Consider the following 26,329-nt stretch of genomic DNA (forward strand, 5'->3'; position numbering starts at 1 on the left):
TGGCCATTCACTACCTTAAGAGCTCTTGGTTTCACAGCTCCCCACCCCCAGGTTATTTCTCCAGTGTCACTCAATTTATATGTATGTGGTAAAGTGATAGTTAATCCAGGTCTACTGCAGAGAATCTGTAAGCTTTTTGGTTTGTGTTCCAACAACAAAAGAAATACATGAAGGATAATGAGAGAGGAGGGGAGAAAAAGGGAGATCATGAACTGTTTGTCAGGATGAACCCAGCTATTGTGTATAACTATATAGCTCTCAAAATAAAAAAAAAAGTAATACATTTTTAGTGTAAAAACAGAATATCACTGAGGTGTATTGTGCAGAAAGTAAGAATATTCTGTGATCTCATTCCTAGGTAGCTTTCCATCTTTTTAAAAATATATACGGGTAGATTATTTTGCTTTATGGAAATGGGATAAACTAATTTTTCTGCAGTTTTTTTAAACTTGATAACATACCTTCCCACTATATAGAAAGATATCCCCTAGGTAAATTCATGGATATTGATCAAGTATAGGTATTTTGCACATTGTATTTTGTGTCACTATTTTAGTAAAATAAATCAGGGAAGTGGAATTGCTTAATCAGAGTATGTATTTTAAAATTGTTGTAGTACCAAATTACTCTCCAAAAATATTGAGCTAATTAATTCTCAGCTAGAATGGGACTCTGATAGTTTTATATATACCAAGCTAAATCTGGCAGATAGTAGTAACTTTTCAGCGTTGAATGAGTAACATATGATAGGGTACAGAGCCTCTTTACACAAAGTATACAAAGACTGGATATTATAAGTCTTTAAAATATATAGCTAGGTGTGGTGGCACACATCGGTAATCCCAGTAACTGAGGAGGCTGAGCAGGAGGTTAAGGCCAGTTTAGACTCTCTCAAAATAAAAAGGTTTTGGGATGCTGCTCAGTGGTAGAGCATCCCTAAGTTTAAGACCCAGTACAAAAAAAAAAAAAAAAAAAAAAGCTGATTCATACATGAAATTTAATTTGTTTTAATTTACATTTCCTTTTTTTTTTTGGGGGGGGGGTAGTGCTGGGAATCAAACATAGGGCCTTGAGTAAGCTAGGCAAATGTTCTACCACTGAGTATATCCCCAGCACATTTCATTTCCTTTTATGTGTTTTAAAGTAACATTTTTAGCTTGTATTGAGTGGTGTTATACATTAGGCTCTGACCAAAGCACTTTGCATATGTTATCTAATTTAATGCTCAGTGAATCTTAAAGGCAGCTATTATCCCATTTTACAGATTAGAAAACAGACTTATTTAAAAGGCTTTCCTAAATTATTGCTATGATTGGCAGGGTCATTACTTAAATGAATAACAATTAGCCTGCCTCTGGACAGACTATGCAAACTCAACACTATACTGTCCCATTGTGATATATTTTCTGTGAATTTGGGGAAGAAGAGAAATAAACAGAAGAAAGACAATAGGATACTGCATTTTAGGGAACTGCGTTTTCAGATATAGGGCACATCCTTTGAACATACTTTATTTATAAATTCCGTGAGTGCCTGGTATGGTGCACGCCTGTAATTCCAGCTGCTTGGGAGGCTACTAGCCTGGAAGACTTTGCAAGACCCTGCCTCAGAGTAGAAAATGAAAATATATGAGGCCCTGAGTTCAATCCCCAGTATCCAAAAAAAAAAAAAAAAAAAAAAATTCACTGAGTGTAATGAGCTGTAGAGTGTGTGCTAACAGTTTAGAGATGCTCGGATCAGGCGACAGTGTTAAGCATATTGCTACTGCATTTTCTTGGGGAGAACAGCAGCATCTTTGCGGAGGTTAGGGTTTAGCTCAGTGGTAGAGTGCATGCTTAATGTCTTGGGTTCAATTCGCATCATACCGTAAAAGGGGGAAATTTATTTAAAAAATTGTGTCTTCCTTCAGATTTGTTACTTTTAGACATTAGTGTTATGTATGGGATAGGATTCTTTTTCTTTGGATACCCTAATAAGCTGACCTTTCCAAGTTTTGCAAATGCGATGCTAAATTTTATTTGGCACAGCCTTGTAAGTATTAATTTTCTATGAACTGTTTCACAAAACAATTTACTTGAGTGATTACTTGAATAATTATAATTTTGAGGAGTGTTAGTCTTTCAAAGCTTTCACTCAGTAACCTGTGGCAGATGAATTGAGTAGGTGGGTGTTGAGAACCTTCTTGTTTTTTATGTTCCTGCTATTCAACTATGATGCAGGTAAAAGTTTATGCCCTATATTACATGGTACCTTGACAGTGACAGTGCTTTTAGTTTGTGTGGTGTCTGTTTTAAAAAATAAAACTCCTTGTTTTTTCAGATTTGTTCCATTCTTCTTCAGCTTTCCATCATTGATGCATATAGGCTCCTCAATTAGCCCTGAGGACCTGTTAAAATAAGTAGGCAATGGAAGATATACTCTGGCTTTTAAAATTATATATGGAGGGCTGGGGATGTGGCTCAAGCGGTAGTGTGCTCTCCTGGCATGCTCTGAGTTCGATCCTCAACACCACATAAAAAATAAAATAAAGATGTTGTGTCCACCGAAAACCAAAAAATAAATATTAAAAAATTCTCTTTAAAAAAATTATATATGGACTAATTTGATAAAAATAACTAGAGAGTGTAAGTGAAGGGCATTTAGATACACAAAGATAAATCTTAGTATTTTTAAAATATTTGTTTGCTGTAGCTTTTCTTTACTTACCTCTTTTAGAGCCAGCACTACATAGAATGTCTTAGGTATGACCTGGAAGGTAGTGGTTTGGTTTATTAGTTACCTGCGGCAGAATGTTTGGCTTTCAGAATTAGCCTGAAAGACTTTTTACCAGGTGATTTCTTTAATTCTCTCAGCCTGAGCTGAATATTTCCATCTGGTTTCCTGCTTAGTTCTTTGAAGCTATATTTGATTAATGCCCCAATGGTTAGCTTTAGGATAAAAGAATAATCTCTCCTACCCCTCACATGAGCTGCTAGATGGTAATTATCTAGCAGAAAGGTGCCACTGTAAATAATCAGTCTCCATTCTGCCAGTGCCTTTGTTGTTTTCTGCTTTTGTTTAGTGTGTATGAAAACAGTGGCTGAGCAAACAAGAATGGGATTTCATTTGCCTTTAGGTATGCAAAGGTTAAGGTTGTATCCCTTTTCGTGGTGGGAGACTCTTCCACTAAAGCAGTGATTGCACTGACCCCAGTTCACCTTCGCCTGGTACACTGTGTTTAGTACTTTTCTGGCTCTGAGAAAAGCTGTGCTCAGAGTAACTGTGTGGGTCTTCAGTCTGATCTTCTGACTGTACTTTCTTTACCCGCATTAGATGCTTGGCAGCTCTTTTTTTTTTTTTTTTTTTTAAGGATTCCTTTTTTGCTTGGCGTGGAGTGCAAACCTGTAATCCCTGTTGAGGCAGGAGGATCACAAGTTTGAAGCCAGCCTGGGTATTTTAGGGACACCACGTCATAGAGGCAGAGGGCCCCTGGGTTCAATCCCCAGTAACTACCCACCCCATGCACACCCAAAAAGGGTTCCTTTCAAGTGTAGATTAAGACTTTAGCTCTGCTGTTTAGGCTAATTAGAAGTAATGTGGAGGCTACTTCTGGAATGCTGAACCTTGGTCATCTAGTTCAAAGACTGGTGGGGACTCCACAGTTCTGGGAATCTTCAGGGGAAAGGGAGCCTTAAGCAAGGACAGATCTCCACCAACAAAGAGCGCTCCGGAGTATCTTTCTCTGGTGGCCTGAGCATGCTGATCAGTTCATATGTGGTGGGGGAAGGCCACCAGAATTCTTGGTGGTAATTGGGACTAAAAAGGCATGTCTAGTTTCACTTTCTCTCACTTTCTTGAGAGCAGATAAGAGTTAGTTTCATGAAGAGTAAAGCAGCTCGACCGCAGCATGCATGGTTTGCTTTTGACTGTGGAGTAGGGGAGCTAGTGCTCCCAGGAAGCCTTGAAACATTGGCAAGAAAGGAGGGAAGTAGGCCTATTTAACCAAGAAGAGTGGGGTGCTTTCCCCAGGGTGGGGTCTTTCTTTCAGTGGACAGCATTGGGTGCCAGAGAGGTATGAGGGGTGCAGGAGGAAAGGCGGAGACTGAACGGGACTCCAGCCGGTTCCTGCACAGTGCGCACACCCAGTGGGAAGGAAGAGGAAGTGTGTTCTGGAATAGCACAAGCAGCTGCCGCCATTGGCCGCTAGGCTTGTCAGTTGCCTGGGGCTGAGGCTAAAAAGAGGAAGAAGAAGAGCAGGGCTGTTGCCTGGAAGGGAGGAGGAGGGCTGAACCTTGCAAGCCAGGGGGCGTGGGGGCTGGGACTGCAGGTCGATTGGCAGGGCGGGGCTGCTGTGGATCCTGGCCACTTCTCAATCGTTCCTCTTCTGATTCAGGGTGGCATTGTGCTTCTCAGCGTGCTGGAGTATTCCCAGACCAGAAGCGAGGCTGAGCCCAGAGGGCTGGGTTGCTTCAGCAGGGAAGACTCCCTTCCCCCCTGCTTCAGGCTGCTGAGCACTGAGCAGCGCTCAGAATGGAAGCCATCGCCAAATATGACTTCAAAGCCACTGCAGACGATGAGCTGAGCTTCAAAAGGGGGGACATCCTCAAGGTAAGTGTTGATGCCAAGCGCGATGCTGAGGTTGCCTCTCCTTGTGCTCAGCTACCTTCTTTGCTGTGATTACACACACAAAGAAGCTGTGCTTGTTCTTTCATGGCACACTTTTAACATATACCATTAGGTTTGATCAGGATAGCTTGCAATAGGCGCTGAGTTGAATATTAAATGTGACTTAAGAGTTGGTGTGATGTGTGGTCTTTAACTGCCTTTGTGTGGTTACCTTGAGTAGTTCTGCTTATTGATACTGCCAAAATTTCAAGAAAAGTATGAGTAATATGATTGTAGAAAGGAAGGAAATGAGTAGATTGATTTACATTGTAGAGTTTATAAAAAATCAGAAAATTTTTTGAACACCTAAACTTGATGTATTTTTTGTAAAAGTATTCCATTAGTCTTATTTTACATAGCCAAAGGGTTTTAAATTTTGTAATATCTTGGTAGGTTAGAGATTGATTTTTTCCCAGTTTAGAGGCTGTTAGAAGTATTTGCCAAAACTCATTAAAGAACCTAGATGTATTTTTATTCTTTATGAAAAAATCTAATGGAGTTGTATATAATAGGGTTCAACTTGTCATTGTACAAGTCAGATTTCAATTTTCTTAAGAGAAAGTTGAGGAGCAGTTACCCCTTATTAAACTCTAATTGCAAAAAGAAATCTGCTGATAGTTTTGAAATAGCTTAACATTTGTAGCTTATTTTGAGTCTCACTATTTACATTAAGCATTTGCTCCCCACCTGGCACATGTTAATTATGTTGTTTACCTAATTGACTGGAGCAGTTTGCCCTTTTGGATATGCAATTTATCTTTACAGAGGTAAGTATTGTCAAAGAATGTGTTGACTTTAAATGAGAAAAGCTGAAGTTTAATGTGTGAGTGTTGACTGTGTCTCAAGTGATGACATTCTTTCCTCTGAGCCTTAGTCTGATTGTCAGAATTTGCCAGCTTTTTGTTTTCTACCCTTGAATGAAATTCTTAGAATTTATAGAGGAAGTAAGTGAAAATGTGATTTACAGAAACAGCTGCATAGAAAGATTCATGATTTTTTTTTTTCTTCAGTTATGTGGGCATATTGATAGTTGCTATTTTGCTCCCAATGCCTAAGGCATGGAATTCTACTCTGTAGTTGCCTGCACAGCAGTTTTCTAATATTAGAAATATAGGCTAATCTTTGTAGAAGATGATACGAAAAGCCCTGAAGGGAGAAGAAAGCTTTGTTTTGACATCTAGCTCTTTAGGTGTTCTTAAAGTCCATAGTGTTTGTCAGAACGCCTGCAGAATGAGACCTTCTTATTTTCTTAGAGAGCTGGAAGCAGAGCAAAGGCACCTTGACACATCACTCCATGTCATTGGTGTACAGAGATAATTTGATGTTTTTGTGGGTGTTTACTATTTCTAGCTGATAACCCACTTGTAATAAAATGAGACTGACTACTCAAGTACACACCTTTGTACCCTGTGCAAAACCCTTTTTGAAACTTTTTTAACAAATAGATTTCTCCATCAACCCACTGGAAGGCTGATAGTTTACATTTTTCTCTAAGTCTATCCCATTGCATATTTGGCACTAAATCAAATTCAAACAAAACACAGGGATTTGACGTCTTTTTGGACTATAATGTTCCCTGATTACTGTCTCTGAAGTTTGTTCTAGACCATAAGCAGTTATAAGTTCTTTACCTTAAATCTTTCCTTCCAGAAGATTTTCTTTTCTTTCTTTCTTTTCTTTTTTTCTTTCTTTTTTTTAAAAAAGACAGGGTCTCAATAAATTGCCGAGAGTCTTGCTAAGTTGCTAAGGCAATTTGTGAGCCTAAGGCCTCAGCCTCCTAAGTAGTTGGTATTTCAGGTGTGGCCACTGCACCTGGCCAAACTTTTATGATGGAGAAGAAAGTGATTCAGAGGGCTTACATTTACTAAAATACATATACTTGATTCTTTCCAATTTGGTAGATAACTGGGATATGAAATCATAATGCCATTATTGCTTTTGAACAGTGGCCATTAGCTGTTTCTTAATAATCTTGTGACTTTACTCAAAAAAAAAAAAAAAGTGTTCATATAGTAGTTGCCCTTTGTCTCATAATTGAAACAGCTGAGTGAAGAGGAGGGATGTGCTTTGCCATAAGTGAGGTTAGTGAAGCAACAAAACAACAGTTTTCCTCATTTGATTCTTTAAGGAGTAAACTGGCTTCATTTGACTGGCTTTGATATCATTTGATATCATTTGAGAACTCTTTTTAGGATGTTAGTTGTGAACCAAAACATGTTTCAAAGTAGCTAGAACAGCACTGACCAGTTTAACTTGGATTGAAATAGGGCTATATCTGCCCTCCTTGACAAAGAAGACATGTACATATGAGTTGAATGTAGTTCATTTCAGTATAATGAAATAGATGGGGGCTTTGCCCTATGCCTCTGATTAGAGTTAAAGATTACATCTTCTTGCTATCTTGAAGTTCTTGGTTAACTTTTAGTTAGGAAGGACTCCTATCAACAGATTCCGTCTTTGCTTTATATATGTACATTGACCTGCTGCCCTGAGAAAAGAAATAAAAAACATTTTACTGGACTGGGGATGTGGCTCAAGCGGTAGCGCGCTTGCCTGGCATGCGTGCGGCCCGGGTTCGATCCTGAGCACCACATACAAACAAAGATGTTGTGTCCACCGAATACTAAAAGATAAATATTAAAGTTCTCTCTAAAAAAAAAAAAAATATATATATATATATATATTTATTTTACTGGGGGTCTGGAGTTGTAGCTCAGTGTCAGAGTGCTTGCCTCACACATGTGAGGCACTGGGTTTGATTCTCAGCACCACATAAAATAAAGATATTGTGTCCATGTATAACTAAAAAATATTTTTTAAAAGCATTTTATTGGAAGCCTAAATTAGAACTGAATGCTTTAATATATCTGTGTTGTCCCTTTTATATAAGCTTGCATTTCTTGGGAAGGGAAGGGCAATGGGCCTTAAAAATGGAAGCACTTGCTCTTTTCTTGCTTCAGGCCTTGCAAGGCTGAGATGCACTTTAAGTTCCCCCATTATAGTAGTGCAGGCTTGTGATAGTCTCTGAGGTTCTTTGCTGACAAGACCCCTGAGTAAGGGGCTGGGGATGTAGCTCAGTGATAGAATGCTTGCTTAGCATTCTACAAGGCCCTGGGTTCAATCCCAAGCACCAAAACAACAACAACAAAACAAAAAAACCCTGAGTAGTCTGCACTAGGTCACATGAAACTGCCTGAATTGAACTCAGAGTTACAGTTGCTGGGAATATGTTACCTGCTTCAAACAGTGCTGCATAGGAATCAGAAGGCCATTTTAAGCTTTCAGACTTGTGCTCATTCCAGCCTAGAGCTAGTTGCTTACTTTCTTCAGCTCTGGATGAGATCCAGCCCTGCTCTGATGATCTATGCACCTTCTCCTGCTGTCACTCACTACCCTTACTGGCTTCCTGAACTTCTCGAGAAATAGGTCCCATGTTCACTTTGGGCTCTTTGCAGGTGCTGCTTGGCCTATTTCAGTGTCATACTTACCGAGTACCTTCTTGAGCTAGATCCTGGGAGCAGTTGCTTTGAGACTTGGGGAAGAAATTAAGATGTCCTTTCTCCCTTCAGCAGTTCTAAATTCTTATAAGAGAAATGAGTAAGATTAATACATGAAACAGTACCGTACCAGGTAGTATATTAACTTACAGGATTTGTAGAACAGGAAAGATCTTTTAAAATCTCTTAACAAACTCTTTATTATTTTGTAGATGAAGAAATTATGCTTCATAGAGGTTAAATGATCTGTCCAAGATCACACAACTATTAATTCTCAGTAGTGAACCTGTGTTTGGTGGAATGCTGAGTTGAGTTGCACACTAATTGCTAGAGTAATTCAGGAAAGGAAGAAATTAGTAAGAGCTGATATCAAATGAAGATGTGTGCAAGGGTTGGGATTCAAACTCTACCTTGGGAGTTGAAAAGTACGGGTTAAGAGAACAAGGGACATTCAGCAAGCAGGGAGTCGTGTAGGGGAAGTTGCATGTTGTGATTGAGATGGAGAGGACAGAATAAGGGTCTAGATGGTGAATATTAGAAAAGAAGGTAGAATTGGAGCCAAGTAAGAAAAACCCATTAAGAGTTTGGTTTAGTCCTTAAGAAGCCTCAGGTCTTTAGCTGTTGATGAAAGTGTCCTTTGTGCATAATGCATTGCAGAAAGGGAGGCTCAAAGCTCTGAGCCTGGAATGTTGCAGTAATAAGGGTGTGAGCTAGGAGGGGAGTGGTTCCAGAGATGCTGAAAGAAAAAATAAAATAATGGTATTTCTGCCTGTCATCTAGTGACATTTGCACAAGTCTCCTGTGTAACAATAAAAAATGACCATTTAAGCCAAATGTGGCTGTGCATGCCTGTAATCCCAGCTCTTTGGGAGGCTGAGGCAGAAGGATTGCAAGATCAAAGCAAGCCTCAACAACTTAACGAGACCCTGCCTCAAAATTAAAAAGAGGACTGGAAAAAAAAAATAAATGAGAAAAAAAAGGACTGGGATGTGGCTTAGTGGTTAAATGCCCCTGGGTGCAAACCCTAGTACTACCCAAAAAAAGGGGGTGGGGTGGGGTAAAAAGAATGACCATTGATTATAATCCTTGAAAAACCAAACCCTGGTTTGGTTGGTCACAGTTTTCATCATGGCTCTAAGTCCTGAATTCCAGCGTCCAAGTCTCATTTGGGGTGTTTGAATTATCCAACCTAAAGGTAGAGCTGGGCACAATGGCACAGGCCTATAATTTCAAGGACTCAGGAGGTTGAGGCAGGAGGATCACAAGTTCTAGACCAGCTTCAACAACTTAGTGAGATCCTTCTCAAAAAATAAAAAGGGCTGGGGATATAGCTCAGTAGTAAAAGTGCCTCTGGGTTCAATCTCCAGTATCAAAAAGAAAGAAAGAAAGAAAAAAGAGCAGAGGTGTTTTTAAGAATGAATACAGGGCTGGGGATGTGGCTGGGGATGCGCTCGCCTGGCATGCGTGCGGCCTGGGTTCGATTCTCAGCACCACGTACAAACAAAGATGTTGTGTCCGCCGATAACTTAAAAAAAAAAAAAAAGAATGAATACAGCTTAGGCCCCATGTCTCACGCCTGTAAACCCAGCAGCTCAGGAGGCTGAGGCAGGAGGATTGCGATTTCAAAGCCAGCCTCAGCAACTCAGCAAGGTAGGTGCTAAGCAATTCAGTGAGACCCTATCACCAAATAAAATACAAAATAGGGCTGGGGATGTGGCTCAATGGTTCAGTGCCTCTGAGTTCAATCCCCAGTACCAAAAAAAAAAAAAAAAAAAAAAAAAGGAACGAATACAGTTTGTTGTTTTGTTGTTTAGTGTTCTCTCAAAGCAAATAAATTTGTCTTTTATCATATTCATTTTATCAGTTGAACAGACTGTTTCCAAATAGGTGCTGAGAATGTGCTTTCAGTTCCTGTGTAAGACTCTTTTGAGGGGACTGACAATCAGTCTTCCCTTTTTTGGAGAAAGAAAGAAGAAAATGCAGTGTTCCTTTGAACATTTACCATCATAAAGTATAGGTTGAAGTCCACATGGAATAGCTGCCATTTATAGAGTATTTATTATATGCTGGTAGGTTCATACCTTATTCCTAGTTATATTTTTAGTTGTAGATGAATATAACTCCATTTATTTATGTATTTGTTTATGTATGTATGTATTTATTTATTTGCTTGCTTGGTGCTGGGGATTGAACCCAGTGCCTCATCTGAGCCATAGCCTCAGCCCCTCCTAGTCTTCTTGGGCTCTGAAAGACTCGCACTGTTAGCTCCATCTTATGGGTTCAGGGACAGGCTCAGAGGTTAAGACTCACTCAGATTTACATGGCTAGCGTGTGGCAAAGCTGGGGTTTGACCTTAGGTCTGGCTGTGGCACCCCCTCTGATGTGCATTCCTGCTCCTCTCAACTGTCAGGCATTAGTATCAGAAATGTAGGGGAGCGGTAGTTCTGTTTTGTTCACTCCTCCCTGCTTCTACTGAGTGACTTATTGGACTTCCTGCCTAAAATAAGTTTCTTTCAATGCTAAAAGAAATGTAAATAAAAGGAGGTCATTTTGTGTTGAGGTTAGCAAAGTAGATAAAGATGGGCCTCATCTTCTATTGGCTAGGGTGTGAGGAAATGGATAACACCGCCCCATGTCTTTGGATGTTGTACCAATACAGTCTTTCCCAATGGCAGCTGGGGGACATATATCAGAACAAAGCTATCTGTCAATTATACTTTTTAAAGAATTTCTTCTTATTTATTTATTTTAGTTGTAGTTGGACACACCTTTATTTCATTTATTTTTATGTGGTGCTAAGGATCGAATCCAGGGCCTCACATGTGCTAGGCAGAGTACTCTACCACTGAGCCATAGCCCCAGCCCAAAGAATTTATTCTTAAGAAATTATCAGCCAAGTTTTTAAAAAATGTAGACATAAAGGATGTTTGTTTCAGTGAATCTGTGTGCACCTAAGAAAAAAAATTTCTGCCAATTATTAACTTCTGTCAATTGTAGGATGCATTTCAGAAATGTTAAAATGTGTAAAAGAGGTCATCTTTGGCTAGAATTACTTTATTAGCTAAAACGAAATAAAACTCTAAGCCTTTATCAGTGTTTACTTAGGTAGGTTCCAGAACCTATTAAGTGAAATACTATGAAGGAGGCAATGTTGATGTAAAGTTCTATTCTGTCAACATAGAGTAATGTCTGTATTTGTACAGGGAAGTTTTAAATGGATCCTCTTTAATACATAATAATATAACTAATTTATTGAAGGCTTACCCTTATGCTAAGCAAGTATTTTACTTGCATTCACTTTTAATCCTCACAGTAGTCCTCTAAAGGCAGGTACTGTTATCCCCACTTCACTGGTAAGTAACCTGAGGTTTAGGTTAGATAATTTGCCCCAGTTCATGGGTTAGAACTGAAATTGGTTGGAGTACTGATTCCGTGGTTCTTTTTTTTTTTTTAAGAGAGAATTTTAATATTTATTTTTTAGTTTTCGGCAGACACAACATTTTTGTTTGTATGTGGTGCTGAGGATCGAACCCGGGCCGTACGCATGCCAGGCGAGCGCTACCACTTGAGCCACATCCCCAGCCCTGATTCCGTGTTTTGAATCGCTACCTTTTAGAGACTTTTTATACACAAATGAGGCCAAATGAGATAAAGAGTCCATTTAGGAAAATTGTTATCTTTTTATCTTTTTATTTTTGCTTATTGCATACAAAGACTTTTTTCCAAATGGTCCCCAGAAGGTAGCTGTTGGCTTCCAGTAACTGGATTTCAGGTGATTTTTATGTATTTTCTTTGTTACTTTACCTTTTTTTTTTAAATTGTGGGATTGAGGATTGGATCTAGGGCCTAACACATGTTAGGCAAGTGTTCTGTCACTGAGCTATATCTCTAGCCCTTTATTATTTTTTTGTGCTACTAGGTATCAAACCCAGTGCAAGTAGTCTATCACTGAGCTACATCTCTAAGCCCCCTTTTTATTTTATTTTATTTTTTTTAGTAGAATCCTGCTAAGTTGCCCAGGCTAGCCTTGAATTTGCAATATTCCTGCCTCAGGCTCCTTAATAGCTGGAATTATGTTTGTGCATTACCACATCTGGCTTGTTACTTTGGAACACGTTTATCAGTTTTATTAAAACAATAGAGTTATATTCAAATAGTAAATAGTGAATTTTTAAAAAAATATTTTTTAAGATGTTGATGGGCCTTTATTTTGTTCATTTATTTATATGTGGTGCTGAGAATAAACCCAGTGCCTCACACATGCTGGGCAAGCGCTGTACCAGTGCCTCACACTGGGTTCAATTCTCAGGCAAGTGCTCTACCACTGAACCACAACCCCAGCTCCCAGTAGTTAATATTTTGCACCCTAGTTTACCCGAAGAGTAGCCCAGGAAATTAAAGTGCTGTGCTCAGAGATTGTTTTGTTTCTTTTCTTTTTTGAGGGGTGAGGTGGGAAGATGCCAGGGATTGAATTTAGGGGCACTCGACCATTGAGCCACATCCCATCCCTATTTTGTATTTTATTTAGAGACAAGAGTCTCACTGAGTTGTTTAGCAACCTCACTGTTGCTGAGGCTGGCTTTGAACCCACGATCTTCCTGCCTCAGCCTCCCGAGCTGCTGGGATTATAGGCATGTGCCACCGTGCTTGGTTGGGGTTTGACTTGATTTTTAAATCTTTTAGGCTAGAATTCGCTGGCCATTCTTAGTATCATAAAATTCTGAAATATTTTTTAAAGTAACCTCAAATGACTTTCTGAGGAAAATTTGTTCCTTTTGGTAGATACTTCCTTAATTTCACCATCTCTGGGATTTGAAATGACAGACACCTGTAATAGTGATAGTATAAAGAAACAGTCTCCTGCCTAGATGTGCTTTAAATCCCAACTCTTCTCCTGGCAGATGTGACATTATGATTGTTTAGATGTGAGGTGTCCCTCAAATGCTCAAACTGTAGGCATGGCTGAAGGAGGTAGGTCATTGGGAGCCTGCCTTTGAGGTTTGTGTTTTGTCCTTGTTGAGCAGAGCTCTCTTTTTGACTTCCTGGGTACCACGTTCCTAGCTGCTTTCCTTAGGCACAGCTTTCTGCTATGATGTTCTGCCTCACTTCGCATCCCAAGGAATGGAACCTGCTGTCTGTGGACTGAGACCTCTGAAACTCTGAGCCCCAAGATAAACTTTTCCTCCTCTAATTCTGTTCTTATTGGGTCTTTTGGTCTCAGCAGGAAGAAAAACTGATTAAAACAGTGATCTTGGGCAGTTAACATCTTTTTTTTTTTTTTTTTGGATTCTCCCATCTGTAAAATGGGAACAATAACACCTTTCTTCCTAGGGTCATAATGAAGATTAAAAGAGCTAATATGTTAGTGTAATTAAAGCAGTGACTGGCATAAAGTAGACAGTAGTTGCTAGCTGTTATTAGCTTTTTAAATGTTATTCAAGTTTACAACTTTGATAAGAGGTGGTCAGTCAAAGAATTTTCGAGTCCCAAGAGATTACCCATAAAACTGGCAAGTGCTTGTCTGCTATTACCTCAAGTTCACGACTGTTTAAACCCTGTCCCAACTAGGCACAGTGGCACATGTCTGTAATCCCATCAATCAATTCAGGAGGCTAAGGCAGGAGAATTGGATGTTTAAGGCCAACCTCAGCAATTTAGCAAGATCTTTTCTCAAAAAATTAAAGGACTGGGGATATAGCTCAGGGGTAGAGTACCCCCTGGGTTCAATCCCCAGTACCAAACATCCCTGTCCCAGATAGCAGCAGAAAGTCCATGGAAGAGTGTCTGAAAGATGAGACTTGGGTTTTTTTTTTTTGGTACTGGGGTTTGAACTCAGACACTTAACCACTGAGCCACATTCCCAGCCTATTTTGTATTTTATTTCTTGATCCTCCTGCCTCAGCCTCCTGAGCCACTGGGATTACAGGTGTGCACTACCACTACCATGCCTGATTTCTTCTCCATTCTTAACACATTTGTAAATCACTCAGGATTAAACCAAAAGGCAGAGAGACTCACACCTACTCAGAGTCCTATAGGGGGATGTAAAGTTTTTTTTGTCTTGAGTGTAGCTTGGGGATTATGCTGCTGGTCAACAGTGAGGGTGTATATAAAAAACAGCCTTGGAAAAGCTCATTATGGTGAGGACATGAAGGACTCTTCATTATCTACAAGTGAGCTCATTGAGGACCCCTGGGAGAACATTCTCTCGGGTTTCAAGATTGAGAAATAGCACGTTTCCTCTGAACAGCTCTTTAACATTTTAAGGATGCTATAAATAATGCTTCAGTATGTTTGCTTCTTAACTTTTACTTTGCAGAAGAGCTTAGAGTTTACCTTGGTTCCATTTCTAACAGCAGTTCAGCAGTTCCTGTATTTTCTGACCTAACAATTTTATCAAAATAGTACTGATTACTAGCAGTAAGTTTTCCACCTTACCTTAACAATGGCTTTTGTTTTAAAACCTTTTTTTTTTTTTGGTGGTAGTAAGGATTGAACCCAGGATATCACTCAGGCTAGGCAAGTGCTCACTAAGCTACATCTCTAGCCCCCTCAACTCATTTAATCTTCAGTTTAACAATGGGCTTCTAATATCTAGATTTAGTGAAATGGCAAAAGCTTTTTGTAAACATTTTTTTTTTTTTTTGAAAAATACAAAAATCACTGATGTAGTTTAAAATGAGAGGGAAAGTAATTTGGACCTTGAAATTAGATTTATTGAAAGAATATGCATTTTGGGGTATATTTGTCTTTCATGTCTCTGTGTCATTTCATAGATCTTTATTTTTATAGATAGCTATACATAATTTGAAAAGGAATGTGAGGAGACAATAATATATTCAGATTATTTTATTAACAATACTACTCCATTTCACATTAACATTTACTTTGACACATTAGTAGACAAGGATGGGAAACTCAATTCTGTGTAAATCCTTTCACTTCATTACTTTTACTATTTCAGATCTAAGTTTTATCACTGCACACATTTTTATTCTATAATTATTAGTGGACTTAAAATACTATAATGTGTTGCTATTTTCCTCATTTGTTTTGCTATGTTTAGTTGTGACATAATACATTTAGATAATGCTCTATAATCGACTTACATATTTCTCTATTGCTAGATATTTTCCTTGTTTCTGATAATTTAGTTTATAATTTCAAGGGAGGCTTTTGGTACATGTTGCTCTATTGTCTAAAGGGACTAACAGTGGTTACCTACTTAAAGTTAAATGAGAATGGCCCATAATCCCCAGCTAGAATATTTAATAGGACAGATCATGTTCACTTCATACTTCAGTCTCCCATAACAATACAACATTATTTCAAGATTTAACAGTGTTTTATATGACTGTGGTAATCAGATTTGTGAAAGGATTAAACATCTTTTTGCATCTAAGATTCTTGACATCATTTTTTCTGAGGCACATTATATTTTGGTCTAGTCTTTTGGGTGATTAATTTGCTTTTATAGGTATGACAGGTTAAATTGCTAAGTAATTATAATACTGGAGAAATTTGGCATGTATTCATAGATATGCTGGATTTTTAATTCACTTTTCCTTCTTTGAACTAAATTAATTACTTCTAGAGGGATATCATCCATCCTAACTCATGTCTGGTAAAAGGTGGGAAGACACATGAACTCGGCTTTCTTTAGTTTATGCTGCCATATTGATAGAAGCATGGCATATGTAAGAACCTAAAAATAATTTTGCCACTTCTTTTACATTTTGTAAAAGACACTAGGTAAATGCCTTCAAACTTTATGCCTGTGACCTTACTCTTTCTTCAGGATATCATCTGTGGAAGATGTTTCTATTACACATTTATATATAGAAAATAGAAGCTTGATATGGTGGCACATGTCTGTAATCACAGCTATCTGCAAGGCTGAGGCAGGAGGATCACAAGTTTGAGCCCAGCTTGTCTCAAAATAAAAGGGCTGGGGATGTAGCTCAGTGGTAGAGTGCTTGTCTTAGCATACACAAGACCCAGATTTCCATCCCTAGTACAAAAAAAAAAAAAAGAAGAAGAAGAAAAGAAAAATATAAAATAAAGAATTTTAGTGTGACTTTGAAGGTGGGGTACTGGGAATTAAACCCAGGGGTGCTTAACTAATGAGCCACATCCTCAGTCTCCTGAGCCCCTGAGATTAAAGGCATGTATCACTGTGCCTGGCTTAAGTGGGACTGTTTTTTTTTTTTTAAGTTGTATATGGACACACAATATTTTTATTTGATTGTCTTTATTTGGTACTAAGGATCGAACCCAGGGCCACTGAGCCACAACCCCAGCCCGAGTGGAACTGTTTTTAACTAGAACTTTCCATGTATTGAAGATACCCTGAATTCAACATCAGTGTTACTAAAACTTCAGAAATGGAAAAGGTCAAGCCTTTATTTTCCTCTCATCACTGGAATATAAATTATATTTGTTATGTTTGTATATAGCCCAGAGTGGCGTATACATATAACCTTCCAGCTCTGTGTTAGTTTCTAAAGTTAAAAGTTGGTGATCAGGAGCTGGAGATGTGACTCAGTGGTAGCATGCTTGCCTAGCTATGTGAGGAGGCCCTGGGTTCGATTTCAGCACTGTATATAAATAAATAAAATAAAGGTCCATTGACAACTCAAAAAAAAAAAAAAAAAAACACGTAGACCTCTGATATTAAAAAAAAAGTTATTGATCAGAAGTTGAGAATGGGGCCAAGGGTACAGCTCAGGGATAGCGCACTTGCCTCCTAAGTGTGAGGACTTGAATTCCATCCCTACCCCAGAAAACAAACAAAAACCCTGAAGTATATAAAAAAAAGTTCAAGATTCCTTTTCCTAAACCTGAGAACATTTACTCAATTAATATTATTTTAGGCATAGTATGGAAGCCCTGAGATGTTGGTTGATACAGGAGGATGGACAACTTGTATTCTAAGCCAGCTTCCCGTTAAACAGAAGATAACTGTTACAGTATCATTAGTGAGCATCTTCTAAGTACTCTCCCCACTTTGGGCAATACCTGGAATTGAACCCAGGTTTACTCTACACTGAGCTGCATTCCTGTACCCCAACCCCTTTTTGAGACAGGGTCTTGCTAAGTTACCAAGGCTGGCCTCAAAATTCTTCTGCCTCAGACTCCTGGGTAGCTAGGTTCATAAGCATGGGCCAGCATACCCAGTGAGTATGTGTCTGTGTGTGTGTGTAGGGGGTGTGATGGGCACTAAACCCAGGGCCTGTGCATGCTCACAAGTGCTCTACCAATGAGCCACGTTGTCAATATCAACAGATAGTTTTCTGAAAGCTTATAAATTGATACTTTTGTGGAAGCTGTTATTCCTCATGTAATGCATGCTAATGATGTCTTAAGGTTTGACCACAAAGGATTTAGCCTCCATTTGTTGAATATTTACATAGCATCTAAACTGCACTGTTGAGTATATAGCTACTAACCATACTTGGCTATTTATTTATTTATTTTGGTTGTTGTAGATGGGAAGAATGCCTTTATTTTGTTTATTTTTATGTGGTGCTAAGGATCGAACCCAGTGCCTTTCGCATGCTAGGCAAGCGCTGTGCTGCTGAGCTACAGCCCCAGCCCTGGCTATTTAAATTTTACTTTAAGACCTAGGGATGTAGCTTAGTGGTAGAGCATTCACTTAGTATGTGTGGGGCCCTTTGCTTAATGCCTAGCACTGAAAACAATAAAAATTAATTTATAATTTTAAGTTAAATTAGAAAGTCAGTTTTTTATTCTTGCTTCTTTACTCCATAACTGAACGGCTAGTCTATTGCACATTGCAGCTATAGAATGTTTATATTATTGCAGAAAGGTTTATGGGATAGTCCTGCTCTAAATGTCAACACCCCAATCACAAGTGCTCAGAGTGTTTGGAGTTTTACTTTGAAATGTCAGGAATCATATCTTCTTCTCTTGGCAAACTCTTGGTGGCTGTTCTGGTCTTTGGAGATGAGGCCTGGGCAGAATTGGGGTGGGAGTGGGAAGTAAAGTGCTACTGTAGACTAGGAATAGAATTGTGGGGTCCCTTCCCTTCTGCCCTATCCCATTTCCTGTGAACCTTTGATTTCCCACAGCCCCTTTTTCTTGGCACTGCCCCTCTTCACCTCTGCCCTGTGCAAGGCAGATCTTAGGAACCTGTGGCCACTTGGTTCCTTTGCCAGTGAAAAGAAAATGGAAGGGCCAGAAGAGTCCTGGTGCGATTGCTCCTCTCGGGTGGTCTGTGAGGTGCCCTTGAGTCCAGTGCTGCCTCTTCTAATTTGGGTGCCTGTGTCATTGGATGTATAATGTGGTCTTGAGCTAAATGTGCAGATGGCAGCATCTGAGGCACGTCCAGAGGGCAGAGGCAGCATTTCTTTGAATTCAGCAAAACCATAATTATTGTGTTTTCTTTTCAAAACTGTTTTACGCAAGTACTCTGAGGCAAGGCAAAGCTGTTCCCTTATTGGATGTAGTCATTTAGAGTCTGTGCTAACTTGCACAAAAAAATTTGTATGATTTTATATCCTTACCAGAAAAGCTCTACAGTGTTTTGTTGATCATCATTTTCCCCAGTAATATCAGAAATAATGGCTCAGGTAGCTTTATTTAAACAAAAACTGGTGAGATTTCAGCTAGTTTCTTAATTGCCCTGCCCACTGAGCTATCTCACATTTCTGGTCTTCAGTCATTTTGTTCCTTTTGTCTGGTATAACATTTAGCATGAATAGTTACACTGCCTATTTTCCTATATCATAAGCTTAGACTTTACAAAGATTTAACCTACCTTGGCCACCTCTCATCCTTCCCCAGTCACTTAGAATAGGCACAAACTCCTAAAGGCTTTCTGAATGACTCCTCTCCCTCAGGTGCCCCTCCAAACCTCATTAGCACATGCATACCTCTTGACACAGTATCTTTCTCCCTTCCCAGATGAGCCACTTCCTGTTTCTAGACTCTTGTGCAGTGCCTTGCAACATAGTAGTTGAATGTGTTGGAGGGAAAGAGTCATCCTACTCAGCCTGAATCCAGTCTAGAGTTGATAGCATCTTTGTGTGACCTGATATTGCCCTATTAGCGTTCAGGCTTAATTCTTGTGGTACTCAACTCTTTTGCCTTTATTTAGGTAACAGACAAAAAGGAACTCTTGAATTTTCATTGTAGCTTTTTATTCTTCTATTTTTCTTGTTACCACCTTGGTTAGGTTCCTTAGCTACTTTTTATTTGAGTCCTTGTAAAGTATAATTACACTTTACTGTGCTTCTAAGCTAAAGAATACTTACTTAGTTTGGTTTTCTTAAGTTACTACCCAGATTCCACCAGTTTTCATTTTTGGACATTTGTTCCATCCAAAGTCATGGCAGCATTCTATTTCAGCAGAAGACCAACCTAGATGACAAAAATATATATATCACTTTTAAAGGAGCATCTAACACAGAGGAATTTTTTTTTTTTTTAAACCTCTATTTGTTCTTTATCCTTTAGGTTTATAAGAAAGAAGTAAAATGACAGTTGCTAAAGATGTGGAAAAGTTGGAACTCTTCATATGTTGCTGGTGGGAATATAAAATGGTATAGCTGCTTTGGAAAACAGTTTGATAATTCCTCAGAAAGTTAATCATTCAACCCAGCAATTGCTATCCCTAAGTATATACTGCCTAAGAAAAAATGAAAACACAAAAACTTGTACACATAAATTTATTGCAGCGTTATTCAGAATAGCCAAAAGACAAGTGACCTAAGTGACCATTAACTGTGAATTGATAAACAAAATGTGGTATGACTATGCAATGGAATATTGTCTCGCATTAAAGAAATAACACTAGCTGGGTGTGGTGGCACACACCTATAATACCAGTGACTTAGGAGGCTGAGGAAGGAAGATTGCAAGTTCCAGGCCAGCCTTAGCAATTTAGCAATAAAAAATGAAAAGGGCTGGGGATGTAGTTCAATGGTAAAGCACTCCTGGTTCAGACCCTAGTACAAAAAGAAACAAGTCACAGGAATAGTTTGAAGCCACCCTGATGATTTATTCTAATTTACATGGTTTATACATCCCATGGCCTTAGAAGAATGTGCCAGAGAGGCAGTTTTGTAGGGGACTAGGTTATGGGAAAAGCTTTTTCTTTCTTTTCTTTTCTTTTCACTTTCTTTTTTAAAATCAGATATTCTCTTGCATTTACTTTGCTGCTAATAGTGACATGGGTTGAGGGGAAAACTTTCTTTGTGTATTTCAAGCTTTGCCAGAACAGCTTAACAGCTGTTTGAACTCTAAATTGTGTTCCTGCATTTCCAGGGATGCTTTCTGACCTCTTATTAGCAACACAACTAAGACTGGCTGGCATGTTTTGTGGTGCCAAACATAGCTGTGGCCAACCTGGAATGTGTCCATACTGAAGATACAGGACTCAAAAGGAACAAGTGTTGCACATTCTCTTCCCCAGAGTCTGGAAGTCTTTATAGTGACAGTCCTGCAGGCACATCAGACATGCTTGTGAAAAATTTTTCACAAACTAACATTTTAGACCTTGAATAGTAGGTTTCAATCTATTTAAATTTGCCAGCTTTTGGAATGCATGTATTCAAATAAATTTAGAGGTTGGGTGTTGTTTCAGTGTCCTGTGTTAACATACTAAACATATGCTAATCAAAAATAGTGAATTTCCATCTTTTTTCATTTTATTTTATTTTTTAGTTGTAGATGGACACGATGTCTTTATTTTATTCATTGATTTTTATGTGGTGCTGAGGATTGAACCCAGTGCCTCACATGTATTAGCTAGGCAAGTGCTTTATCAATGAGCCACAGCCCTGAATTTGCATCTTTAGTGAGACCTTCCTTTATCCATTGACTCCAAGAGTCAGTCTCAGCCTCCATGTTGAACATTTATTCCTTTTGAGCATTATGCCTCTTTATTAGTACTGTGGTGTGGTGGTCCATGTTTTGAATAAATAATGTTTACCACTGGGCTACATCCCTATCCCTTTTTATAGTTTGAGACAGGATCTTCCTGAGCTTCTCATGCTTGTCTGGAATTAGAAATCCTTCAGCCTCAGCCTCCTGAGTAGCTGGGATTACAGGTATGCACCACTGTGCCCAACCAATAATATCTCAAACACCATCTGCCATGACCAGTGCCATCCATAGATAGGAAGATGAGCCAGAGTCAGAAAAACTCAGTGCTTGCCCTGGTATTGCCCATACCACTGCATAGTCCACTTGTTTCAGTCCCACATTCTGAGCTCTTAAGAAGCAGAGGAGTAGAGGAGTAGTCCTCAGTAAAGGATTATGTTGCCGTCCCCCACCCCCATCCCAATTCTGAGTTAAACCCAGGGCCAAGCACATGTCAAGGTAAGCACTCTACCATTGAGCCACATCCAAAGGCCAGAAAAGAGGAACCCATGCTGGAGCCACACATGCCGGGCTGACACTCTGCCATTTGTCATGAGTGTGATTGATGGTGGGCAAGTTTTTAAACTACTTTGTTCTAAAATTTCCTCAGTCTAAAAAGGAATAGTAGTGATTCTTACCTCATTATATCATTGTGAATATTAAACTAATTGAAATATGTAGTATGCATTTGGGGCTAAGGTTGTAACTCAGTGGTAGAACACTTGCCTGACATATGTAAGGCATTGGGTTTGATCCTCAGCACCACATTAAAAAATAAATAAAAATAAAACGAAAGTATTGTGTTCATCTACAACTAAAAAAATTTTTTTAAAGAAAGAAACATGTAAACATTTAAAATAGCAAGTAGTTTGTTACTACCAGTAATAAGCAGTTAGGCAAAGCTGATAGAGTAAAGTTAGTGGAAGTGGAAAAAGAGTTAAAATCTAGAGGGTACTACAAGGAAAGAATTAACAGGAGTTTGGTGATTGGTGAGAAGTTTCTTTATCAGGGGATTCCAGGGCTTTGAGGCTGGGAAAATTGGTACCATTAACAGAGGTGGAAAAGCTAGAAATTAACTAATTGGAGAAGGTGTGAAAAAAAAAAAATTGAAGTCTAAAGCATAAGGAAAATTTTGACTACATATGCTGTGGACAGTTCAGAATCTTTTTCTTTCTTTTTTTTTTTTTTTTAAGAGAGAGAGAGAGAGGGCTGGGGTTGTAGCTCAGTGGTAAAGCGCTTGCCTCACATGTGTGAGGCACTGGGTTCGATCCTCAGCACCACATAAAAATAAATAAAGATATTGTGTGTCCATCTACACCTAAAAATATTTTTAAAAAAAGAGAGAATTTTTATTTATTTATTTTTTTAGTTTTCGCAGACACAACATCTTTGTTTGTATGTGGTGCTGAGGATCAAACCCGGGCCTCACGCATGCCAGGCGAGCGCGCTATGGCTTGAGCCACATCCCCAGCCCCAGTTCAGAATCTTTGCCCAGTAATGTATTGAGTAAACAATAATTGGATTCAAGTCCTTCCTTACAAAGTAACTTCTTTCTTGGCACTTACTGTTTCATGATTGCTTTTTATTATTATTATTATTTTTTTTTTTTTATTTTGAGACAGGGTCCTGCCATGTTGCCAGGGCTGGCCTTGAACTTGCAATCTACTGTCTCGCCGTGCTGGCATATTTTGCATTTTTAATAGAAGCTAAACACAGAAGCCTACATAGAGAGGGACAGGTTATTTTGGTAAGATGTCTCCTTAAAAGTTTCAGCTTGCTGGGTACAGTAGCACATGCCTGTAATTCCAGAGACTTGGTAGGCCAAGACAGGAGGATTCCAAATTTGAAACTAGCCTCTGCAATATAACAAGACCTTTTCTGTAAAAGGGGGCGTGGCACAGGAGATGTAGCTCAATGGTAGAGAATCCCCCTCGGTTCAATTCCTGGTTCAAAAAAAGAAAAAGCATAATTTGATATTTTCTCAGTAATACTAAGGGCAGTTTAATTTTCTGTACCATTACTTATAGAAAGTAGAATTCACTAAAATAGGATTTTAAATTTCTTGTATCCAAGGGTTCTGCCCAGGAAGAATTAAATGATTCTAATTTAGTGATTTCAAGATTTTGTTTTAAGTCTATTGATAGTAAGGAATCTGGTGTTAGATGAGCTGTTAGTTTCTGCTCTCCCAGTGGACTTTTTTGCAGTTAAACATAAGCATCTGGGTGGGCAACATAGGGAACTACAGTAGAACTGATGTCGGACACCTGCTAACTTCTAAAGCTCACATATTCTCATTATAGCAAATCCTTGATTACTAGAACTGTCAGAGGATGTCCTAAAAATAAAGAGGGCCTATAGCAGAGGAAAAGCTAACAAGAGGAATGTGATTTTATTTTTTCTTCATGCTGCCATGAGAAGTTTAGATATTATTATTATTTTTTAAATATTTGTTTTTTAGTTGTAATTGGACACAATACCTTTATTTCACTTATTTATTTTTATGTGATGCTGAGGATTGAACCCAGGGTCTTGCACATTCGAGGCCAGCGCTCTACCGTTGAGCTACAACCCCAGCCCTAAGTTTGGATATTATACTCAAAAACTCCCGAGTAAACCAGATTTGATATTTCCACATTGCTCTTTCAAAAAAAGAAAGGAGTTATTCTGTTTGAGGGTTGACCTGAGTGAGTAAGTAGTTGGTCACTCCCTGCCTGCTGTCCCTTTAAGACCTCAAAGTACCTGTTACTCTTCCCACTCCCCCACCCCCACCCCCACCACCCCACAACTAGGTTTTTTGTTTTTTAATACATGACAGTGGAATGCATCACAATTCTTATTACACATATAGAACATTTTTTTATACCTCTATTTGTATATAAAAGGACCTTTACTCTTTCTGCTGGGATGAATTTTATGTTTGGGTAGAATGAGAAGATGAGGATGGTTCCAGATATTGTATGTGAGTCAGTTTGGAATAGTCCTATTATTTTCAGATCATTGTCCATAACAGACAGTCTTAATCTGAAATAACTCTATTCCTTCAGCTGAAGAAATTTAACCCTAATAGAAACCTAACTAGAAGATTAACAGGAAATTCTGGTCTGAAATACCACGGATAGGGGCTGGGGCAGTGCTCAGCGGTAGAACGCTCGCCCAGCACGTTGGAGGCCCTGGGTTTGATCCTTTGCACCACATAAAGATAAATAGATAAAATAAAGGTAGTGTGTCCAACTATAACTAAAAAATTAATAAAAATAAAAATATATATATTAAAGGAAAAAGAAATGCCGTGAACAACAATCTTTGGGGACCATGTACAACAGCACATGAAGGGAAGTCTACATAGTGGTTACAGAATGTGAATTTTGCAATTGGTCAGAGCTAGGTTCTGATCTGTTGATTGGTTTGCAGGTTATCTAGCCTCTCTTGAAGGACCTTAGATTCTTCACCTGTAAAGTGGGATGATACCCACCCGCCTTACAAAGTTGTGAGGATGCAGTGGCCTAATATGTCACGAATTCTGGAACACAGTTAATGTTTAGTAAATGGAAGTTGTGTTATTTATTAAAGGAATGATTAGTTAATTCCTTCAACATGTATGAGATAAAAACCAAAAGCTTTACTGTGAAGGACCTGGGCTAGAGATTTGGGCTCTATGGTAGTGCAGTTAGTTCAGGTTCCCTCTTAAAAGTTTGTGTAGGTGCAGACATGGTCAACTTCACAAAAGAAATACTGTGGATTTTGTTTTCCTTTGTTTTGAAGGGTAAGATAAGACTAGGTGAATGAATACAGAGGAAGTGGCATTCCAGGCAGTGAGAACAGAGACATGAAAGAACATGGAACAGAATGGGGCTCCAGGTAGTCTGCTACAATCAGAATAAGAGGTCTTTGTAAGAAAATGGCAGAGGTGGCCAGAGAGGCAGGCAGAAGCTTTATCACTGGGGAGTACGCTAAATATTGAACTTGATTCTTTAAGGGTAGGCTGTAATTGAAGGACTTAAAGTGTGGAAGTAACATCACATTTTTTGTTTTAAGGATTAAATCATTGTAGCAGTGTGGTAGAGGTAAGGAGATCAATTGCACTCTTCCATGTGGGGATGGTATTAAGGGGACATTACTTAGAGGATGGAAGGAACTAGATACAGGGAGGAATAAGGAAGTCTGGCCAAGGTTATGAGTGTAATATGAACTGGGGAAGGTAGGAGAGGAGAGAATAATTTTGAAATATTCTGAATTGCATTTGGTTATGTTTAAGTTTAAGCTGCTTATGGGACGTACGAGGAAAGATGGGAAGGTGTATGTGTTGGATTGGGCTAGAGAGATTTGGGACTGAGTAGACTATAGGCAATAATGTAATGTAAGTTTGTGCAGAAGTGGGCTTTCTCTAAAGTGAAACTGTAGAGTTAGAACAATACCAAAGAGAGAACCTTGAGAAATTCTGGAGTATTTCTGCTGTTCCCGAAGCCAAAAGGAGGTCTTTGTACGAGAATATTCTATGTGGACTTTTTGGTTTGTAGTCACTATATTGACTTTTTGGTGCACAAAGTACTTCAGCTCTATCTTTGTGTTCTTTAACTAATTCACTCAACAATTCAGTGCTTTGGGTTCCCAAGAGTGAGACTTTAATAAAGCATTTTGCAAATATGACATTATTTGCTTTTGTTGTACTTTTTGGATTGCTGAAATTATGGTCACACAGTGTATCTATCACTGTAGTCTCTACAATCCAATTTTCCAAAGTGAAGATATTCCAGAGAGAAAGCTGAGATGCAGAAGATGCTATTGTGATAGAAGTGAGAGTAGCCTGTCGAGTAACTGATTTTAGAGGTGACCTGATAGTAGGGGTGTTCATGGGTACTTAATGGGCATACATTGACCAGAAAAGATAACTTAGGTCATTCAGTGTGCTCAAAACCTTTGAAAAAGGGCTTCTCACTCTCTAAAGTTAAAAAATAGGAATTCTCTGCAATTAAAATTATCTCACCATTCCCCCAGACAGACAGACAAGCATACTTTGTGAAGAGAATAGATTATGAAGTGTGGTGTCCAGAACAGGCACCCTGGGCCTTTGAAAGGGATTTATACTTTCTGCTAGGAACTTCAAGCACTCATTTTTCCTTCTGTCTTCTACCTCACAGAGCGCACGTGCTTGCTCGCTCGCTCGCTCTCTCTCTGTCCATCACCTAGAGTTACTATTCTCCTTCCTCTACTCCCAAAGTGGGTCGCCTGTCCCATTTAACTGTAGTGCTTTATTTGGCTGTCAGTATTTGTCACATTAGCAATTGGGTGAGTTTGGCTGGAGG

At 38.9% G+C, this 26,329-nt stretch overlaps 1 protein-coding gene across 1 annotated transcript in view; it reads left to right on the forward strand.

Annotated features, from left to right (window-relative positions):
• Nucleotides 1-26,329, forward strand: part of Grb2 (growth factor receptor bound protein 2) — a 68,136-nt gene that overhangs the window by 5,401 nt on the left and 36,406 nt on the right. The window contains exon 2 of the mRNA XM_076869784.1: nt 4,373-4,587. Coding sequence (XP_076725899.1) covers nt 4,510-4,587 — 78 coding nt within the window. The 5' untranslated portion in view covers nt 4,373-4,509. The remainder of the gene's footprint in view (nt 1-4,372; nt 4,588-26,329) is intronic.

This window comes from Callospermophilus lateralis, chromosome 11, assembly GCF_048772815.1.
Source record: "Callospermophilus lateralis isolate mCalLat2 chromosome 11, mCalLat2.hap1, whole genome shotgun sequence".
Classification (NCBI taxonomy): Eukaryota; Metazoa; Chordata; class Mammalia; order Rodentia; family Sciuridae; genus Callospermophilus; species Callospermophilus lateralis.